This window comes from Lissotriton vulgaris, chromosome 1_1 (genome assembly GCF_964263255.1).
Source record: "Lissotriton vulgaris chromosome 1_1, aLisVul1.2, whole genome shotgun sequence".
Lineage (NCBI taxonomy): Eukaryota > Metazoa > Chordata > Amphibia > Caudata > Salamandridae > Lissotriton > Lissotriton vulgaris.
In genome coordinates, this window is record NC_141685.1 from 874,207,597 (window position 1) to 874,231,044 (window position 23,448).

The 23,448-nt window shown below is 45.6% G+C and overlaps 1 protein-coding gene across 1 annotated transcript in view; it reads right to left on the minus strand.

Annotated features, from left to right (window-relative positions):
• L3MBTL2 (L3MBTL histone methyl-lysine binding protein 2) overlaps nt 1-23,448 on the minus strand; it is a 329,605-nt gene that overhangs the window by 217,447 nt on the left and 88,710 nt on the right. Inside the window, exon 5 of the mRNA XM_086958249.1 lies at nt 6,407-6,513. Within this exon, the coding sequence (XP_086814375.1) occupies nt 6,407-6,513 (107 nt within the window). The remainder of the gene's footprint in view (nt 1-6,406; nt 6,514-23,448) is intronic.

Here is a 23,448-nt window from a genome sequence, read left to right on the forward strand (position 1 = left end):
CAGGCTTCGCATTTCTTTTCCATTTGGGCCTCATGGAGCAGCTGCTGCCTGGAGGTAAGTGGGCCCCTGACCGAGCAGTAGCAGATCAGTAAAATTGACTCACTGCATGCAAGGCCCTTTCATTTTAACGTTTGCTGCCACTGCACTTTAGCTCTTCCTTCGGTAATAAAGCGCAGTAGCAGGCAACGTTAAAATTAGAAGTCCTTTCAGGGACTGGGCCGGTACCGCGGTGTCAGCCTATGCTACAATTCAAGGTTCTTGCCTGCACTAATCCACTCTATCTGACTTTAACACGCTTTAATTAACCTTCGCATAGTAGTCAATGAAAGTGGCTCAGTGCATGCAAGTATCTTTGCCGCCGTGCTTTACATCTGCATTAAGCAGGAATAAAGCGCAGTTACCACTGTGCCAGCCAGTGTTAAATTCAAAGTGCTTGCCTGCACTGAACTTCTTTCACAGTAATGCAAAGGCAAATATTTAGCGCAGTGTAGTAATCAGTGAAAGCCTTTCACTGATTACTACACCACACTATATATTTGCCTTTGCATGACTGTGAAAGCTGTACAGAGCAGGCAAGGACCTTTGATTTTAACATCGGCTGACACAGTGCTTTACATCTGCATTCATCAGGAATAAAGCAAAGTGGTACCCGACGTTCAAATTAAAAGTCCTTGCATGCACTGTGCTGCTGCCGCACTCTAAATCTTCCTTCCTGCCTTTAATAAAGCAGGGTGGCAGACAACAGAAAAAAATCAAAGGTCCTTGCATGCTCTGAACAGCTTTCATAGTCATGCAAAGGCAAACATATAGCACAGTGTAGTAATCAGTGAAAGCCTTTCACGGATTACTACACACATTGTATATTTGCCTTTGCATGACTGTGAAAGTTGTTCAGAGCACGCAAGGACCTTTGATTTTAACTTCGGCTGCCACCATGCTTTACATCTGCCTTAACAGTAATAAAGCAAAATTGGCACCCAACGTTTAAATTAAAAGTACTTGAAAGGGTTTGTGCAGGTGGAGATTAAGGAGTCTGCTATCTTTGCAGGTGAGTTGGCCTTTCTATTATGTTCTGTTCAAAGAAGACTTCAGGCAAGATGGTTGTCCAGTGCAGGCCTGCTCCAGCAATAGAGTTGAGCCGGTATTTATATTGAGTCTGACTCTCGTCTTTGCAGACAAAACAATTGTATGTTTCCTGGAAATCACTCTTGAAATAACCAGCTCTTAACCAGTCTTCTGATTTCTAGATGAGTCTGAATGGCACGTACCGTTGCCTGGAATGCATTTCCTAATTTGAATGCCTATATGGAGAAAGTATTGTCACCACATTTTATTGTATGCTGCAATTAATATACCCTGTGCTAGACCGCAACATAAGTTTCTAGGTTGGAAGTATTTGATGAGTGTTGTTAGCATTGATTTTTAGGACCTTTACTACTTTACCTTATCACTACGTGAGTGATGCATAATTGTTTGGATGAAAACGTTTTGTTACTGGTAACCAGTGAGGAGCTTTCAGCAGAGGAGTGTTGTGGGTTTCTATCTTTGTATTGTGCTGCTAACGCCAGGGGCCAGCTTTAGGGCAGCGTGACCGGTGCCACCGGGTGATGACTACGTTTAGGGCGCCAATATTATGGAAAAGCACTTTCTGCTGCATTCCTGGCCGCCAGCAAATTTCAGACAACAATAAAAATATCAAATTAACTGGATGATGAATGTACTTCCTGGAAAGAGAGAGAGAGAGATTGGGGTTTTGTGTAATAATGTGCAAAGAAAGTTTTTACTCATTAAGGTAGCACAGAGGGTTAATATGTCTGCTGTAAAGAACTTGCAGATCACAAAGTGCATATACAACGTAATGTAAAACTGGTCAGTGGGTTACTACTGTTGTCAGAAAGAGCATATTTTTGCTAGCTCTTTATAAGTTAAAATCCTAATGTAGAGCAGTGAACAAGTAACTTATCAAAGAGCTGCATGAAAACTGCAAAGTATTGGCTGGCTGGACCGTTTTGATTTCCCCCATTTTTTTATTTCCCTAATATTGCAAAAATAGGTTAATTAGGGTAGAAATCAAATCTCATTATTAAAGAGAATGCCCCAACCATGGTGTTAGGTTTTAAATTCTATATTTCTGCCTCTCCTGACCAAGCACTTTTAAACTATACTGCCTACCAGTATGGATGACCTGTGACTCCTAATCCTTCTTGTCATCTGTTTTATGTAACATTTGATTGATTGATTGTCTCTGTGTAATCTGTGAGATGTAAAGTGTTCTGACACCTTATAGGAGTGGTGCTATAAAACCAATCAAATGAATCAGCGAGAGAGTGGTTATTAAGTATTTTGTTCAAACCACAGTACGGGCTCTGAAGAACTTAGGCTTAAAGTTAATGAAACAGGGCGTGGGGAAAATGTGTGAGTTGCTTGGGGTTTAGTAGCTCACGATGATTTTCACTGACCAGAAGTAGCTCTCACTACACAAAAGGTTGGAGACACCTGAGCTAAAGTCTACCACCCATGTGGTTCCTCACGCAAGCGCACAGATGACAAGTCAGAAACGTTTAAATCAGGCCTTGAATCCTATCCAAGGACGTTTTCAGTACATGTCCTGGGAAGCAGCTGAACATCCTGAAGAATCGATGGTCAACTGTCAAATGTAGATATTGTTATTGATAAAATGTGTAAATACGGGTGGGAAATAAAGCTTGGGAGAACAAATGAATGGGCGATAACTTAAAACAATGAACTTAAGAAAATTATTAAAAATTTACCATGGTGTGATGATCATCCCCTTAGTTTGTCCAATCAGAAAGAGAGTTTTGTAAAGTAGAAACATTTAAGGGTGGTACATGCCATTAGGAAAGTATAATTGGGTTAGTTAGTTAGATTAGGCGGTTGCTGTCGCAGGAAGAACGTTGAGAGACCGAGATGCTGTCCGAATGCTGATCAAATACCTGAAGAAACGGACTTAGAATTTTAAAGCTAAATAGATTAGAAGAAGACCACGGAAGAATCGAGGAGGTGATAGAATTAAAAGAAGTTTTGCTGAAGAATCGAGGAGGAAGTTAGTGTCAGAGAGGTGTGAGACGCAGGCGTCTAATCCAGAAGAGGTCATCTGTCCTGTCCTGAAACTTGTCCTGAAGTATTTGTCACCTGAACTTTCGAGGGAACCCATTAACTCTTGGCCAGAGGGGTCTGATTTTCACACCATCCTAGGTAAATATAACTGTGTTTTGTGTCAATGTGCTTTTCTCTATCTTCCTTTTCCTGAGGTACTTGTCGTTGTGAAATCTCATTTAATAGAATATAAAATTTAAATGATGGTCTTATTCCTCGGATATGATGGAGTAATCACTGTAATTTGTTTCTCATATGATTAATTAGATGAAAATTTTAACTTTTCAGAGTCTGTGGTTTTTTTAACTAAATAAAAAGGTGAATTAACTTATGACATATCACCAATTACTCTTCAACTAAAATAGATCCATTGAATAAAGAGAGGGTTTTAGATCAGCAAGAGACTAGAGAAACGATAGGTAATTGATCTACATTTTAAACCCCTATAAAAATTGACCCCCAGTGGTTTTGACTAGCCTATATGAAGTGATTGTTTATATGGGCCCGATGAATATATAGTGATAGATTTGTGCGGGTTGGTAGCCCGCTGGATCAGTGGGACAGTTATTGTATGTGGTGGGACAGTTATTTTATGGGGTGGTGGGCAGTTATTGTATGGGGTGGTGGGCCAGTTATTGTATGGGGTGGTGGGACAGTTATTGTATGGGGTGGTGGGACAGTTATTGTATGGGGTGCGACAGTTATTTGTATGTGGTCGGACAGTTAATGTATGCGGTGCCCCCCAAGCAGTAAGCAGACTTCTCGTCCACAGCCAGCCTGTACAAATTGAAGGCAGCAGAAAACACTTGCACACATAGTGGTCACACTTGACAATAACCTGGTAATGGTAGAACAAGGGACAGTAGTGTGACCTGGCTGTGCCTACCACACAGTGCCACTGACAGGTGCCCATAATTCGGTGGCCCACTGATGCATGTGGGTGTAACCAGCAAGTCTTCCAATGGCAGTAAGAAATGCTAGCAAAATGTTCATTGATCTATTGCAGAGATATGTCTTATCTGCAGGCCACATTTTCTTATCACCGTTCAAGTACATAACATAAATGCGGCAATATCTGCTTTATCCTGCATTTCACTGGATGCAGTTTCTGTAGGGGAGAGCCGGCCCAGCTAAGGATGCCTCTATCCATCAGCCTGTAACCCGCAAGCCACAAGATCCAAATCAAATAAGATATCTCGCTGATTAGACCTGGCTGTTCGAATGAACAGATCAACACAAAGCAGCTAGCAACCCCAGCTCCTCGAGACCCTCAAGGGTGATTTGCTGCACTGTACAAGCCCTGATTGATTGATATTTGTAGGCACACATTTCAGTCTCAAATTCGTAGGCACACGCTTCAGTATCATTTATGTGGGCACACACTTCTGTCTCAAGATCTGTGGGCACGCGCTTCAGTCTCAAGATCTTTGGGCACACGTTTCAGTCTCAAGATCTGTGGGCACACGCTTCAGTCTCAGATTTGCGGGCACATGCTCCAGTCTCAGATTTGCGGGCATATGCTCCAGTCTCAGATCTGCGGGCAAACGCTTTAGTCCCTGGCTGCCGGTTAGATCAGTATCATGACAACTTCACAATCTGAAATACTGAAGGAGCAGTGGCCAAGCCATCTGTTACTCTTCATAACTTTGAAAGACAGATCTTACACAAACATTTGTGCAGCGGAGAATGAACATATACAACACATTGCTGTCGAAGAAGCAGATTGACTTAACAAAAACATTCACCCACTGGCCGCCATGCAAGGTAAAGTAACAAGCATTGACAAATACAATGGGTCTGACTTTCTTGTAAGTTTAATACTTTTTCAATGATTGTCGAGTTTGTGTAGATGAGTGAGTGAATGTTGCACTTTGTCAAGGATTTGCATAAATGGATGAATGAGTGCATGGGAGGATTGACGTAAGATACTATAATTTCTCCCCCATACGCTTCTGATTAATCATGCTATATTATCAGTCTTATGTGGCTTGTCGGAACACTGGAGAGGGACAGTAACCTAGAAACTGAAATATGCCTTCTTTCAGTTGTGCTCAGACCTGAATGGCATTGATGCTGCTAGTGAATAAGAGGTATTTACATCAGAAATCCATTCGAACAAGCAGTTTCCACCATCAGTGCCTCTCCCACGAGGAATAATGCAGAAATATCCCTACTGTGGCAACCATGCACCTGTGATGTTTCTCTGCAGAAAATATAAAAGAAATCTTTCTATTAAGCACAGTGCTTTTTAACCAGTTCAAGGTCCTATACCAGATTCTGTGAATGGTCATGCTATTTTTTGTAAATCTTCAAGTGTGACTGCTTGCTGAATGATTCCCGTCATATGCAGGCACCCAAGATGTACTCGGGCAAATTGTATGTATTTTAAAAATACAAAAACACTCTGGTATGACATATAGTCTCATGGCTAAGATGCTAAACTGGAGAACTGGGTTAATATGATCCTAGTTTCTGTATTGATCAACAAACCATATTACTAGGAACAACAAGTTTCCTTTCTGCTGGCTATCTATGGGAGTGTCTTGCAATTGATAAAGAAAAGCTACATCTAGAATAGATTTCTTCATGGGACAAAAGTCATTGTGCGCTTGATGGACGAAAGGCGGTGGGGTGGGGGCGGTTTGAAGGGCCGGGCGGGGCGGAGATTTAAATTCCATTACATGTGGCTCAGACTACTCTGGAAACCAAAACCTGTATGTATACCTTAAGTCAACGGAAAGGGGTCACTGGCCAACGACAACTAACTTGGATTTCTTAGGAAGCCACAATTTTGAAGAAGCATTTCTTTTTTTAAAAACAAAAAATACAATTCACCTTGCCATGATTATGCCTTTACTAGGCCTTCGCCCCTTTTTAATCAAGAGTTCGCTAGGAAACATCGGTTTAACAGGCTGTTCTACTTGGTGTATTTGTTTTAAGAAATATCTACTTATCTCTTTTTAATGCTACTAAGTCGTGGTGCGTTTTATGGAAAAAGAGGTGTTGCAGTAACTCCACATTTATTAAATACGGCTGTGAAATATACATAAGTAGGGTTTGAGTTCAGCTGGATATGAACCAGGTAGAAGGAAAGTGAAGTGCTGTGGTACCAGGAGGCTTCGGTTTAAAGGAACACTGATGGGTGGCAGGGTGGAACCATACAATGCAATGTCACGTTGGTTGTCGAGGAGATTTTAAAAGTTCAGAGACACAGACTCAGGGGTGGGAAGTCATCTACTTTACCCAGGCTACTACAGCGCACAGCCGGGCAGGATTGCAGAGAACTCACATGCTTGAAGCAGTTGACGGGGACCGCCTTGTGGTTCTCCTCCTGCAGGTAACTTCCCCAGTCAAAACCCATCGCCACGGATGACGGGACAACAGATGGAACAAAGGCTGTAGAGAAAAAGAAAAAAAAAACAATCTGAAAAGTCAGATGCAGAGTTAGGACTGAAAAACAGAAGTTGGAAGCACGGTTCAGTGGCAGCTGGTGGCTTTTGACAGTGGTGAGGCGTAAATGTAGTCTGCAACTGTCAATGAGTGAGCAAAGTGAGTGACACAAAGACAAGGGGGTTCCAGGCTAAAGGACCTTGTCTCCAGATTCAGTACAAGCTAAAGGACATTATCTCCATATTCAGTAGGCAGGCAAATGGTCTAGATGGTCTTCATTAGTGTAATCCCTCATTTACATTAAATTAGTGTAATCTGAAGATGTGGGAAGGCAAATTGTAATCACTATATTTAGGCTGTCCGGAAATCGGTTAAAACAGAGTCTGCCAGACAGTACCCCACCGGATGAAAATCAGCGGACCCGGTTTAAACAGAGAGTCACTGATTTTCATAGTTGTTGCACCACTTGATGGAGAAAAAGTATTACAACACAAAACTCACATTATCTTCTGGCTGGAACTGCCGCTAGGGGCACGAAGTGCGACATGGAAGGAGAAGGTAATCTTGGCGAGGAGCAGCAGCAGCGCTTGAGTACCTAGGCAGACTCGTGATCCGAGAGCACGTGGGTCGGTATCTCTAAAGTACCAGGGTAGCAAAAGAGGCCGGCACCAGAGAGGGCAAGAGAAGTTGGGTACTGCATATTTGTGCTCACATACAGGGTAACTTGGAAAAAGGTGAGAAGAGCGGTATATCAGCTATCCCAAGCCCACTGACAGCCAGAGAAAGGCAGGCGAGGGGGGACGCTGCAGCCGCGAGCTCCCTGACAGCCCGGAGAGGGGCCCGGCGTCCTCGAGAACAGTGACAGGGCAGACAGGACAGAGCAGGGAGGCTGCTGCAGTCCCAATCACACAGACAAACGCGGTAGGAGCATGGGACAGACAAGTGGGGAAAGGGAATGCTGTCCAGGGTAAATACAGAAAAAAATCAGTGTAGGAGAGAATTTAGCTTGTAAGCCTGAGCGCACACTAACGGCAAAAACACATCGACATCGAGGGACAGGAAGTCGTTTTGCTGGTGAACATCTGGGCGGTTAAAGCAAAGAAAGGGGTGTGTCTGCTTCTTAGGGTGAGCCACTGACAGCGAGGGTAGAAAGGGAGGCAGATTGGAGCACACTCAAGGAAAGAGGATGAGGAAGATCTGCTGCTGCGTTGAGCTCACGGAGGGCCAAGGAACCTGAAGAGAAGGAGGCGCTAACCATGCCGGTGGCGTCCATGCACTCGCCCGAGTCCATAAACTGCACCTGACATCGCAACTACTCCACTGCTCGCCACTTGTCTTCACATCTATTCACTGATCGCAGCCTGTGGTGGCAGAGCCCTGCACGATCCAGGGGCTAGAATCCAGTAAGCATGGACGGGTTTCTGGTGGTCTGCTTGATTTCCCTGGCTATGTTCTTGGGGTGCTTCCTCCTCGGTCTCATACCTCTGGCCATCAAACTCTCAGAGGTAGGGGGAGGAGCCAAGATGGCGACCTGAACGGACGCGCAGCCTTCGGCTCCGCCGGCCCCGGAATCCCGCACCACGATCCTGTTTGCCCGGCTACCCAGTTTTGGTGCTAAAAGGTGCGGGAGACGGAGCTGCTGCTGCCGGTGTTCCGCCGGCCTCTCCACCCGCCCGGGTTCGGACGCTGTGGGCGGACGCGCCCTGGCCCGAGACCCAGCTTCTTCCGCAGCGCCCTGCTGCCCTCGCGCCCCCTCCCGCAGCTGCTCTGTGACGGGGATGATACGGCTGGACGGCGCTTCCCTGTGTGATTACGACCAGCGCACTGCCTGCCTACGGGGACCGCAGCACACTTTCTGGGCTGAATGGTGCCGGTCGGCTTGGGCGCCTCGCCAGCGGGACCTTTGTTCTTGGCCGCCATTTTATTGCTCTGTGCTCCGAGTCCCTCTGGCTGCCGACGGCTGACCCAGCCCTGATCTGCGTGCCTCCCCAAGCATTTGTCGGCCCTCGGATGATCCTCTGAGACGGGCGGATGCTTGCTGACCGGTGGGTGATCGGCTACCGCCTGACCGCGTCCCGCTGCTTCCCCCCCTGCCTCTCCTCGCACTGGGCTGGACAGAAACCATGATGGCGCAGCAGATGGCTGCCTACTGCAACACAGTCTACACAGCCCCCCATCACAGTAGCGAGCTCTCCGGCGTGGAAGGGATCGGAGCAGCTCCTCCCCATGGGTCTGCGAACGTGGGGTCTTTGCAGCCCACATTCTCCCTTGCTGACGTTGTTGCAGCCCTGGGTGAGTTGCAATTGGAATTGAGGGGCTGCTGTAACGCGTTGGGGGCACGACTCGATGCCTGTTCCCGAGATTCCAGCCTGGAGCAGGGGCATTGTCTTCGACAAGACTCCGGACGGGAGTTGCTACAGCCTGACGCCGCAACATTGTTTCGTGAGATTACAGTGGAAGATACTGTAGCCATCGCAGGAGCCGGTAATGGTCTGTTGCCTCTTATTGATACCATCAACGAAACAGTGTATCCCCCTTGCTCCACGCAGGACTGTGTACAGCAGCGCGAGAGATCATGGCCTGGGCTACCAGTGTTTTGCTCTCCTGCCTCACCACCGGCATGCTTGCCTTGGATTTGGTTTGCTCTGCTTTGTGATTTGCACGGCTGGACCATGCCAGAGCGGACTGGGACCGCGGTGGATTCTTTTCCTGGGACCGGACGCCATTCTTCCCTCTATTGTGCACCTCCCCCCTCCCTCGAGCGGCCTTCCTTTGTTCTCCAGCACTACACCGGACTAGCGAGCGGAGGGGGTGAGAGACTGAGCCCCAGGACTGGCCAGGGATAAGGGATTTTCTTTGCTTAGTTCCCGGGCGGGTGTGTGGAGGTAGGGTGGACCCCGAACTTGGCTGGTTTTATTGCTGATTGCGCATTGATTCACTCCCCACTGTATTGCTTGCTGCAGCTCTATTGATGTTATTATTGGGGTGGGGATTGCTTATTGGACCGGCGGAGCTTGCGCGCATGTTTAATTGGACCCTCCTCCCGGATCTTTCTTAGGGGCGTTTAGGGACGGGGTTCCTGTTCCTACTCCCTATGTCATTGGACTTTGTTCTTTATTCTTACTTTCACTTTCGCTTTCTCTTCTTCCTCTTTTCTCTTCTCTTCCTATATTTCGGGTTTACGGGGCGACAGACACTCTGCTAGGGGGGGGTAGGCCATAGCCTCTGCATGTGTGTAGGGTGGGGGGTTAATTATTAGTTGAGGTTTTTTTTTTTCTATGGTTCCTTTTTTGCTTTCTTATGATTTTTCCTTCTTTCTTAGGCCCGTGTTAGGTATGCTGGGGGATGGGTGGTGGCGCCATTGAAGGTGGGTTGTTGAGACAGCTTCCTGTGGTCTTACTATTCTGTAGCCATCCTCTGGTCGGGACTTGAATGTTGTGAATTGCTCTGCCAGAACTTGATGTTTTTTTGTCGAGTCCCGCCTACATGGACCTTGCTTTTCCTTTTTCGTTGTTCAAGTACGGAGCAGCATGACCTGACCTTACTATTTGCACAAAAAAAGACTTTGAAATTAACCTACATTGCTCCTGTGCCTAGGTATGACGGCGCTTTCCAGTCTGTTCTTGTATTGCAACCATTGTCGTGCCGCATTACCCTGGCGTCGTATTGCATGCACCAGTGCTAAATGTGTGACCGTGGCCGGCCAGACGGTTGTGGGCCCGTATTTGTACTGTCTTTGAGCACAATAAAGGTTTTCAAAAAATTTTTTTAAAAAAAAAAAAAAAAAAAAAAAAAACTCTCAGAGGTAAGCACATTTGTTCAACATGGAACATATTATTCCAGGATGGCGGCCATTAACGGTTTGTTCTCTGCAGCCTTCAGATTTTATCAGCAGTGGCCTGCCCCGGCTGGCAGGGCTTAAAATCCCATTGTTCGGCACCATGGTCCCTAAGTGACCGCAATTAGTAAAAACTGTGGTGCAGAATCTACATGTCAATTCAAGTGCTAGCCTATTTACGAAAAATGGGCCGGTTACTTAAACGCTCGCTGCTTACACCTGTGTGTGACATGCAGATCAGAGGGTGGAATTCCGGCGGCCTTTTGATCCTTCTGAGGTCGTCAAGTTGAATACCATTACAGTGGGCAATATGGGCTTATCTAACAAAAATGGTGCCTTGAGGCCATTCACTACGCCAAATGTGGCATGTAAGTATATTTATTCATAGGCGTGCCTTTCAGGGTGCTGGCACTGAAATCCCATCTGTTGTATGAAACAGTATTAACGGGTCTCAACTTTTTGGGTTTGGTTGACGGCTGATTAGCCAGAAACCGGTCCTAGGATGCTAGTTTCTGGTCCAGGGAAGACCTGGCTTGGCAGTTCGGGGTAGACTGTTCCCATGAGGCACAGGGTCAGACTGATTTGCATATGGCCATGTCTGAACTGGGGTGGCGGAGTGAGCTAAAGAATGATGGATTAAACCCAGATCAGTTGACTGGGGTGAGTGCCTGCAATGTTCAACGCTCCGTCCATCATCCCCTTTGGTTTTGCTTTGTTCACCCTAAGTTGGCAGAGTATGCCCAGACATGGGTCCCTTGCTCACTTTGCCACTGGATTCAAGCTAGCCTAGCTGAGGACGGCTGATTAGCCAGAAACCGGTCCCAGGATGCTTGTTTCTAGTCCAGAAAGACATGGCTTGGCAGTTCGCGCTGGACTGTTCCCATGAGGCACAGGGTAAGACTGATTTGCATATGGCCATGTCTGAACTGGGTTGGCGGAGTGAGCTAAAGAATGATGATGGATTAAACCCAGATCAGTTGACTGGGGGTGAGTGCTTGCAATGTTCAACACTCCGTCCATCATCCCCTTTGGTTCAACTTTTTGGTACACCAGACTGATGAAATATCTCTTTATAATGCAAGCAACTGGAAAAATATGCATATATCCGTTTCTCTGCAGCATAATTTGCCTTTTGGACATGGCTGAAGCCGACTTGGAATCCAGCAGAGTATGTTTTAATAAACACGTGGTTTGTACGTTCCAACAAAATCAATAACTTTGAGAGGCTGTTGTGGTCAATTGTTTCAACCCCATCGGCATCATAAAGCGTCACTTGCATTGCAAATATATGCTAATGAAAGTTTTGAAGCATTTCAGTTCGGGAAGACTGACCTTTTCACACTTCACTTTACACTTGTTGTCACTCATCAGACAAACCTTGTCACTGTGGAATCTGTAGCAAAGGGCAGTGAGTGCAAGGATTCTACGTGCGGCCTGTAGCTGTACAAACCATCAGCCGAGAGAGGCGCCAGGGGAGGCCGTGCAGAGCAGATGGTCCACCCTGCTGTGTTTTTGATTGGAAAGAAGAGGTAACATTTGCAGCCACGTCGAAGAGACAGTGAACAGCTAAACAAATTGGTTTTAGAAGTGCTCTGGCGCTGGAGCGAGCCCTGCTGCAGGCGAGGCTGCATGTCACTGTAATGCCACAACTTTGTGTTTTTTTTTCCTTTATGAGAGGCATAAAAAGAGACAGGAACAGAAATAATTAGCCCTGACATTATGCGAGCATTGTGACCAACTAAATCCCATAGGATAGCGTTATTCCACAGATAATTTCTTCACTAGCATTTAGGCAGGCACTATCTACAGGTGCGGGCACGTTTACAGAACAATGCCTCACCATGGTTTGGAAAGAGGCATTGAGAAAGACACAGTGTGTAGTTAAAAGCATTTCAAACTGAGAAAAAGAAAACGGGAGCCAGAAAAGAAAGAGTATATTGAAAGGTACAAGTTAATTTAAAAATAAGAAAGAACTAATAAAGCAAATGTGCAATTTAAAAAGAAATATAGAAAATAAAAAAGCAAAACAAAGAAACATAAGCGTAAATAAAAAAGCAAAGTGTGTACAATAACAGCAAAAAGACAACAGAAGGTGCAAAGGTAGGAAATAAAAGATGTTTAAAAGTAAAACAAAATTGATCCCCCAAATATTAGTATTAACATGTTCACTAGGCAAAGAGGTATGCAGTGATATACTCTTTGGCAATTATTTATGAGTGTGATAAGAACAGCTCTCATAGGAAGCCAATGGATCTCTCACTACACATGCTCCCCTAACTCAATACCTGGTATTAGCACTCTCAATTAGAGGTACAAGGTGGAATGAAGGCCCGACATCCCTTTTATCCACACCCCCATTGGTGGCCTTGCGCGGAGGTGTCAGGGCAAAACACTGCTTCTGGGCTGGTCCGGCACATTGGGAGCCGAGGTGTGAATGGCCCAAGGGCCAGAGCAACACCAGGCCTCTTGCCTGGCTCATGTGGGGGGAGAGGAGCTGTTGTGGTCTGCCGCACCAGAGTACTTCACAGGTCTTTAAAAAGATCATTTACTTAACAAGGCTTTGTTGTTCTTTCACCCCTTCTTAGAGCCCCTGCAACTACACTCTGCCGATTTTGACTCTAGTTGTGCCTCTGGGAGCTATGCAAATATGTAAACTATGTAAAGTATGTTTACTCACTCATGACCCTCTGTTGTACATTTAGACTCTGTACCCTCTACCTCCTTGTACTTCCGCTCAGCTCCTGGAAGCAGTTTAAGGGCATACTCTCAGGGACTTTAGCCGATTTATCAGCATTTTAGCGTGGCAAAAGTGGCGATGGATTCATCGCTCCATTCCCAAGCTGTTGCAAACTGCCAACATCGCCAGTTTTCCAGCGATAGCTGCCGCTAAAAACAATGCCACGGATGAGAGTGACAACTAACGCTAATGATATGCAGAGTAGGCGTACCCATCCAAAAATACACTTTGGAGTTCAGCACAATACACGCAGCCCGTGCAGACACAGTGGAGGTGTGGGGAGTCCAGCACAGCACACAAAGCCATAAAGGCGACGTGGGGGTGCAGCACACAGCCTGTGTAGCCACCATGGAAGGAGAGGTGTGCGGGAGGAGTCCAGCACAGCACACACAGCCTGCGCAGACAGTGATGGGGAAAAAGCCTGCACACAGAGCCTGGAGGTACTGCGGGGAGAGACCTGCACAGATGACAGCCCATGTAGGCACCATGGGGGGCGTCCAGCACATCAATACAGCCCATGCAGATACCGATGGGAAAAAGGCCTGCACAGCATGCACAGCCCGTTCAGGCACCGCGGGGTGGCACACAGCTAGAATACGCACTGCAGAGAGACCTGCACAGCACACACAATCCGTGCATGCACTACGAGAAGAGACCTGCACAGCACACACATCCCATGCACACACTGCGGGGTGAGACTGGCATAGTACACAGCACAGGAGGGTGAAGCCACCACAACACAATACATGCACAGGCACTGCAGGGTGGCCCGAGCACATTACACACAGACCATGCAGACACTGTAGGGGGGGGGGGGTGTACAAGCACAGCACACAGACCCCTGCAGACACCGCAGCAGAAGTTCAGCACCACACACACAGCCCATGCAGATACGGATGGGGAAAAAGGTCTGCACAGCATGCACAGCCCGTTCAGGCACCGCAGGGTGGCAGACACAGCACACACAGCCGGTATACGCACTGCAGAGAGAGACCTGCACAGCACACACATCCCGTGCACACACATCCCGTGCACACACACTGTGGGGTGAGACTGGCATAGCACACACAGACACAGGAGGGTGAAGCCACCACATCACTCAACCTGCACAGGCACCGCAGGGGGGCCCAGCACATTACACACAGACCATGCAGACACTGCAGGGGGGGTACCAGCACAGCACACAGACCCATCCAGGCACCGCAGCAGAAGTACAGCACAACACACACAGCCCATGCAGATACGGATGGGGAAAAGGCCTGTACAGCACACACAGCGCTTGCAGGCACAGCAGGGTAGTGGGTGGAGGAGGCAGACAGCACACACAGCTCATATATGCACTGCGGGAACAGACCTGCACAGCAAACACAGCCTGTGCACGCACTGCAGGGTGGGGACAGTATAGCACACAGAGCACGTACAAGCGAGGGGAGAGGGGGCCAAAACTACATAAGAGCCCGTGAAAGCACTGTGGGGTGAAACCAGCACAGCACACATAGCCCATGCACGCACTGCAGGGACAGACCTGCACAGCACACAGCCTGTGAATGCACTGCGGGAAGAGACCTGTACAGCAGACACCTGTGCATGCAGTCGTTTATGATAGGAAAATCAGATGTGCTCCCAGACAAAGTGATCACTTCCATTTCTGTTCTTGAAGCTGCAGCCATGTACTGTACCCATATGTCTTTGCTCGCTCGACTGCTGTTGGCTCTCAGATTGCCCAGTCAGATCAAATATAACATAATATTTACATCCCATAAAGTTCAAGAACTATTCAAAATAAAATAGATAAACAATGCTACAAACTTATCACAAAAAAAGACTGCCTCAGGCAGCCTTTCTGAATCAATGTAGATTTTCACTTTTCCATTTCTCCGGATGTTAAGAGAGCCCCGAGACCTGGGCAGAGGTCCAAGATCCCGAGACCCACACACGGCCTCCATAACTACCCACGACCCTGCAGGAGAGGCGTTGAGCACCTGTGCGCAGCCCCCAGGAAGAGGCCTCTGGAACGCAACCCAAAATTGCAAACGTGACCCTCAGAGACAAGCACTCCCGAAATGTCCGCGCGAATGAGACACACTAATCCAGATGTGTGCCCAGAATTGTACACAAAACTGGAGACGAGGCTTGCGAACCGCAATACTCCACGCTCTGCCTCCGACACTAGATGCATTACACATGCGCACCAAAAAATTGTGTAATACCAGCTGTTGTTTTATGTGCTTTGAAGGGTCGAAATGTGTAGCCTTGCGCCATTTATTTTAAAAAAAAAGCAAGATACCATTAATAGAATCATCTTTATTGATGTACGGTTTTCAGAAGTGGACACAAGTCCCATTTGTTGCTTCCACGGCAGGTCAAACCCTACGGGTGAGGCGCTCAGAACTCGGCACACAACCTCGGATGCAACAAAAGAGCTGAACACAAAACTTACCATGAGGACTCGGTGTTATGTAGGCCACAGTAACTGGACCTCTGCTTTTCTGTGCTCGAGGAATCGCTGTGGCAGAATACCAGGGAGCTTGGAAGCTGCACCCTCTATCCACCTGAGGGCCGGGCATCAGCTGTCACCTGGCACCTTTTCACAAGTACCTCATATTAATGTTGTTGAGAATATTTTTGTTAATATATAATGCGGACACTTAAAGTGCTTTGAATGACAGGAGCGGTAATAGCCCGACTCAAAGGTACTCTTGATTTTACTTTGAATGATGAAAGATTGTGTTTGCCCCATCGAGATCCGAACCTGTGACCAGCCAGAGGCGCTGCCCACCCGCTGCACTATTTCCTGAGATGAAATCCTGTCCCTTCACGTCACACGGTTTGCAGCACGTTGCACCCCTATCCACATCACTTCTGTTGGAACCCGTAGCTGACAGCTTGCTTCATTAACGTGACTCGAGCCAGAGATCCATCTGTCTGGTGTACAAATATCTCTGCAGAAGGTGTGAGCACCCTACAAACTATCAAACACAGTGAGCCTCCAGGCTGGCCTGGTCTAAACCTCTGAACTGAAACAAGGTTTAACCAAGTTTTGGAATTTGAATGTTTTGCATTGAAAAATTTGACGGGAGCAAAACACTGCGAGTGGTGCGCGAACGAGCGACACAGCAAACATGTGTTTTTAATTATAGCGCCCGTGTCTGGGCACGATAATTGAAACCACATGGCCTTTGGTGCGCGTAACAGATACCGATAGGCCATGGGCGGAGCAATGCGCCCGCCTTTGGCCTATTGCGTGCCGTCTTTCAGAAACACACACTCGCAAAGGCCAATCCCGGAAGCCAAAATGAAAAGCACACGCACGAGCGTGTGCGATTCCAGGCTCCGTTTTGGAACCCTACACAAAAGGGCTCCCGCTGCACGAGTCCTAAAAAGCAGTGCATTTTAAATCTTAAACACTTGGATAATGCCAGCTGTAACCAGAACAATATTGCTACTTGTTCAAGATTTAAAATGTACATAACCCCAGATTGGAATGCAAAAAGGCTGTCCTTATCTCTACACTGAAATAAGCACTTTTTCTTGCTTCGTTTTCTTCAACATTGAGCTAAATTTGTTTGCTTTCTTAGTATTTTTTAGCTCAAGACATATTATGCCTAAATCAAATTGGCCTACGATATACTCATTTTCTACAAAGCAATTGGTGAACATGTTGCAGATTTTTAAAAAAGTTATCAAGATGCCCGTTTCACGTGCTTTTTGTTAAATGAGGTCAGTTTGAGTCTGCTCATGTGTTATCATTAATTTCGGCCCTTGCATCCATCTCACAACTCAGTTACTTCTAACTGAAAGACCAAAGACCTTTCACTAGGGTCATCAATTAACCAGCAGGATTTGTGAGCAGAAAGGAAAGCAGTCTATTATTCAAACCAGTGTGCGAGGCTACAACTACCCTTCTCATAAGGTAGTCAAAGGTTTTAGGAGCAATTCCTTTTTAATTTATTTAGCCAAAGTAATTCCGCGAAGATTCTATCCAAGGTCAAGAAGAACAAATTAAAGAGAGTCTAATAAGGAGTATACTAGAAAGAAAAGTAACGAAGGGGCTCACCATGATTTTCAAGATCTCCATTCTACCCAATCATAAAATGGGTTTGGGTGATCATGACAGAAGTAAGTCTTTGATTTTTTAGATGGTTTTTTGTTCGTTGTGCAGTCGATTCAGTTAGGTCACTAGAGAATCAGCTACCCAAATATTTGAAACATTTGGATTGCCGTTGAAGGCCCAAAGAATCAATGCAGGAGGGGTGACAAGGAATGTTTTGTTTTTATTCAAAAAGTAACTCGAGAAAGTAGAAAGTGAGCGAATAATTTATGACAACAGGTATGGTGGAATCAGGGTCTTCTGAGAAAAATCTAAATGTCATCTCCTTATGCAGTAGTTTTGAGCACATGTGAGCTGAAACGGACCTTTTTGATATCAGCAGAAACATTAATTATCATAAGTAAGGCATCTATCTCTAAAAGGAATAAAAAAAGATAGTGAGCAACCTTAACGAGCACCTTGCTTAGGACGTAAAAGGGTCAGAGGTCGAACCATTACATTTTTCCTCACTGTGGGAGATGCATATCATGCCATGATCATTTTAGGGTACGAGTGACCCAGATTATACTTGTGGAACGTTGCTACAAAGTAAGGTCAACAATATATCAATCGCAGCTTCCAATTAGGAAAAGGCTTAGGAAAAGGCTTTATCAATTATATGGCACAGAAGTGGATTACAATCGCTTGCTAATCTGCCCTTGACGAATCCCGATAGAGAGATGTTGATTAACATGGTTAGAAGAGATTCAAGGCATTTGGCTAATATTTTTGCATCTTTTTTTGCTTCCGGGAAGAGGGAGAGGATGTGGTGTAACGACCAGAGCTGCCGTCTTTAGAGCTGGGGGGTCCAGATTAGAGTCATTTTATGATTCTAGGCAAATCACTTAATCTCCTTGCACCTACAGTGCCTGGATATCCTCACGGGTGATGAGCGCATTCTACAAATCCCAGTGCTATTATTATTATTCTGTGTGGTAGCTTTTCCAAAAATGTGCAAATATCCGGTGAAAATTATTTTTGAAAATTAAGGGTTTTAATGATGCATAAAGCTGTACCAATGAATTGATGATGTTGTACTTGAAACAAATGTGCTATGTCACTTGGAAGTGTAATTAATATTGTGAAGGAGTTATGCCACATTTTCGTAGTATTTTTTTTTTTAATGGGTGCAGTTTCTGGTGTTCTGCTTATCTTGCTCCCACTCATTCCCCCTCTCAATCAGTATTCTGCTGCAAGTCATCTCTCCCCTAGTACGTAGAAACAAGTGAATGACGTCAAACATTCAAAGATGGACAACTATGTTAGGAAGTGTGTATTGCGAATGAAACGTCCATTGTGTACCCAAAGTATCATGTTCAAGGACTTCTGCTAGAAGTTCCTTTGCAGCCACACTATTTCTATGAGCTATTGTTTAAGAAAAGTTTAATTTTGTGTTGTAAATCTCCAGAGTGCATTTGATGAGGGAGCAGATGGAAGATTTCGCTCAACTTAAGAAATGGGTTAATACTAAAAATGTAAAACATTAACCCCTAGATTCATCAAAGTCCCGTTTTGCGAGTCAGTAATAGCGATCATTAAGGAATCGCTATTACAGACTCGCAAAACAGGATTCATTTACAAATCGCAATTTATTTTGAGATTCTTACTGCTTCCTTATTTGCAATTAGCTAATTGCTAAATCGCAAATAAGGAATAACTCCCCATTCATTCCTATGGGCCTAAAGGCCCATAGGAATAAATGGGAAGACATATCAATGTGCGAATCGCTGTTAGCGATTTGCATTTTGAGTTTGCGATTTTAAGGTTGCAGGGGTGTCCAAAGGACACCCTGTTGCACCCCTGAAATGATATTGGACGCTGGTGTTACGCACACACATGTCCCAAGGACATATGTGTGTGTAACATACAACTTAGAAAAATGCACTTAAGTGCATTTTTCTAAGTTTCCGCTATTTACCACAAGGTTTGACTTCGCGGTAAATAGTGGCCCAAAATAGCAAATCTGCAATTTTTAAATGTTTCATGAATTGCATTTAAGGAATCTCAAATAGAGATTCCTTAAATGCAATTCCTCGCAAAATTGCGAATTCTATAATAGCGATTTTTGCATTTGGGATGATGAATCCCAAATGCAAAAATTGCGCTCGCAAAGGGGCAGATTCTCAGAATCTGGCCCTTTGCGAGCCGATTTTACGTTGACGAATCTGGCCGTAAGTTGCTGTTTCTGGTTTGCCAATGCAACCCTAACCATGATCATGCCATGTTGAATTTGCAAAATCAATTACTAGTCTGCAAGAATTGGGTATAAAAACTCCTGGGTTTTGGAATCTGTTTTTTGCTTGGCTTGGCTTACCATGGCTCAGCCCTCAGCTCTTTGTTCCTCACTTTTGGGGCTATTTTCCATTTTCTTCGCGACTATCCACTTGTTCCTTTATTCTCCACTGGGATGTTGTCTGTACTCTTAGAAGTCTGACCCTCGTTTTTTTGCATAGACTTGTATAATTAGGGATTTTATCAAAGATTTAGGACTCTGTATTTGGGCCTTCAAGACTATTCATGCATTTTTCTCTGTACTGCGTTTATCAATAATTTTGAAATAAACTCATTATTTTAGCCTTATTTTCGATCTAGAACTCCGTTATTAATGCCTCCATATTTATTCTACTAAATTGTGCATGTTTCTGATGAGTGTAGCTTCAAACTGCTAGATCAACTGGAGATTTTTGAGACAAATTGATTAGGTAAAAATTGGGGTGTTCAGAATATTGGCGTGCACGTGAATATTAGGGTTCAGCTCCCATGCATTTGTCAAAGTCGTCCAGAAGCTTTTAGGATTGGAGTGATCTTTACCTTCTTTAGAGATGGCAACAATGATAGCTTTAGCCACCATACCAGTGACTTTACCAGTGGAGGCGAAGTGAATAAGTAGCATTTCCCAATGTGGAATAAAGTGTGAGCAAATGTTTTGTAAAGGCTAGTAGGCATCCAGTCAGGGCCTGGTGCCTTGCCAGCAGAGTGGTTGTTGTTCAAGGATTTTGCTTTTGTCAATTGGCTTGTTTAGAGAAACGTCATCTTTGCAGAGCGATTTCATGCAGACATTTTGTAAAACTTCTAGGCATGCCTCTTTGGTAACGTTATGTTAGTAGTGTAAAGAGAAGGACAAAATGATTCAAAGACCTCTAAGATCTCAGCTGTTTTAAATGTAATATTCCTGTGGTGATCTTTAATGGATTTAAGTAAACAGTTTTTGTGTTTAAATTTTAGCTAGGTTCCTAAAGATCTCCAGGCCCTAATAGGATAAGAGTTTAAGAATGTTTTGCTTTTCTGGGCTTCAACCCCTAAATGGGCTTGTTTACTCACAAATACTTTGTATTCATATTTGAGGCGTTTGAAGTCAGCAAGAATTGTAGGGTCCCAAACCACGCCCCCCTTCTTGTCCATGGCTTTAACTAACAATTGGTAACCAGAGTAGCTACTTAACGGACTTCAGTGGTTCTGGAATCAGGATGACAACCTCCAGCCCAGATCTCTGTACTGGGGTGAATGTATGACATTGTTCTGCATTCTGTCCATCAACTGTTGTTTTTGCATTGGTCACTCCGAGTGGGACAGGTATGCTCAGTTGTGAGTCCCGTGCTCTCCACACCACTGGAGTTAAGCTATCCTGGCTGATGACGGCTGATAGCCAGAAACCGGTCCTAGGATGCTTGATTCCGGTCCAGTGAAGACATGGCTTGGCAGTTCGGGCTGGACTGTTCCCATCAGGCACAGGGTCAAAGCTGATTTGCATATGGCCATGTCTGAACTGGGGTGGTGTAGAGTGCAAAAAAAAAACGATGGATTTAGGCCCAGATCTCTGTACTGGGGTGAATGTATGACATTGTTCTGCATTCTGTCCATCAACTGTTGTTTTTGCATTACATTCCTTCAAGACTTAGCCTGAAGGCTGCTCTCCACAGCTACCACTAGGATAGCTTTCTATAAAGATTGTCTTAAACATATCATCAATAGGTTTCGTTTGGACGGGAGCGAGGTGCCCACTAGAATAGTGGACAGCATATGCCAGGCCAACTTCTCACAATTAGTATATAGCAACTTTCTTTTTCCATTCTGGAGCTTGCATAAACAATCTTTTGTACTGGCGGGGCCTTTCCTGCCAGACCTGTAACAGAATCATATAAGCAAACATTACTTTCTTTACGGACTACTTGGTGCATAACAAGGAGAGGGCAGTCAATCGTTCTCAATCATCTTTTGGAGGCCTTGCTCCTCTGAAACGTCAAGGGCTGTGCCCTTTTCCAAAGGGAAATGCATCAAGTACCTGCAAGGACAAGCTGGGGATGTTATTATTTGAGGGCTGTGGAAACAGCTCATAACTTTCAACACACTTTCATCAAACATCATACAAGGAGAAAATGCCAGCACATTAAGAAGCCATTTCTACCATCCATCCAAGAAGTAAATGAGGGTGTTGTCTTCAGTGATAAAGATTTTGAACAACGCTAGACCATAGTTACTGATCTTCCACAAGGTGACGCTAGAGACCAATGAAAAGCAGACATTCTGCACAGTCCATCAGCTTCCGCGTTCTAGACTCCTAAAAGAGCTTGGGGTCCATACAGCACTCACAAATGTAAAATGTAGATGAACATCTTTCAGAAAGAGCATCATTATTATGTGGTCTGTGTAGAAGTAGTTTAGAGGTGAGCCATTTTCTGTTGGACAATTCTGAATATTACATTCAAGGCTCTGAAAAACATTAAGGCTTGAATGGCTAATGTGTAACTTACTAGATTTCTCAGAGACATGCGGATAGCACCTCCCAAACAACGAGAAAGATATCCTTGCGGTGATTGATACTCTCAGGTCAACAAGAGGTCTCTCTTCAACAGAGGTCTCTAAAATTACAGTTTGTAAAAAACCCTCATTGGACAGGGCTCCCTATGACCTGGGCCTGAATATTTTCTCTCTCTGAACTATCTTTCACAGATACTAAAAACCTGTATTAAACCTCATACGTCCCGGATTGCAAGGCATTTACACACTGCCCCTTTCAAAGGTCCTTCTTCAGGGTTTAGGATTAAATTTACGCCGCAACAGAAGGAATTATTTGCCATCACCAGTTTTAAACAAGCAGTACTAGCATAGCAATATAGGCTAGTGTGATGATCCCAAGTAAATACAAGAACATGAAATTATAGTTTCTCTTTGGGAGAGCAACCGACTTCTCCAAAGAGAAACCAAGTCTGATTTTCCTACGTGCCACTATGGAACCACCCTGTTGAAAGAACGGTGATTTGCATGTTTGGTGTCTATAACGTAGGTAAAGGACTGCAGTGTGACTGGCTTCCACAATTAACAAATAAATCATTGTGGTGAGCCCTCTGCCCTCCCACTGCAAATGCTAGGGTGGGCTCTTGCTGAAAAGTAACAAATATGCCTGGCCGTGGCTGATCATAGTGGTGGCAGCACTGTGAGATTCCGCTGGGGAAAGAAAGGCAGACTGCGAGTTTACTCTTCTGCCTACTCGCTCTCCTGCATTCATCTTTTAGCGCTTTTAAAAATCGAATTTGCACTTTTACATCTAATTGATTAGATAATTCTGATGTATGTATTTTTAATAATTTGGACCCGTTTTTAACCTTTGTGCTGTTTTCCCGGTTCCCCTGCGCCCCGTTCCACCGCGGCTGCTCTGTGCCGATTGTTGTGGAGGGCCAGGTCGGGCGGCGCCAACTTGAGTGAGGTCCGGTCCCTGGCTGGTCGGGAGGTATCGGTCCAGCTCGGGGAGGGGCTTGGGGGTTAAATAATGGTACCTCATAGGGCGCGCAGCGGGCGCGCCGTCTTCGCGCCGAAGGAGCGCCAAAGGAGGGCCCGTCTGTGCCCGTCCGTGCCCCGGACGGGCCCAGGGCCAGCCATTCTGCCCGACTTCCTGCAGGGATGGCAAGCCTAGAGAAACGTATGTATTCTCGCCACGATCTTGTGAAGCTTGCCCCCCCCCTGTGCAGGATTACCATGTCCACGTGTAGATCTGGGTGGAACTTGGGCTGAGTGCCCCAGCTGTGGCTTCCTCCCCCAACCTGTCTTACCCCCACGCCTGGTCAGGAACGCCGGTGTTGCCACCATTAGGGCGGGACTGATTAACGCCAGATCGATGGTTAAACATGCTGCGGATATTTTCGATCTTCTGGTGGATGGCCAGCTGGATGTGCTGTTCGTCACGGAAACGTGGATGACCAGCACCTCCGCTCCGAGTGTGGAACTTGCTGTCCCCAGAGGCTTTAAGATTGCGAGGGTAGACAGACCTTTGGGGAGAGG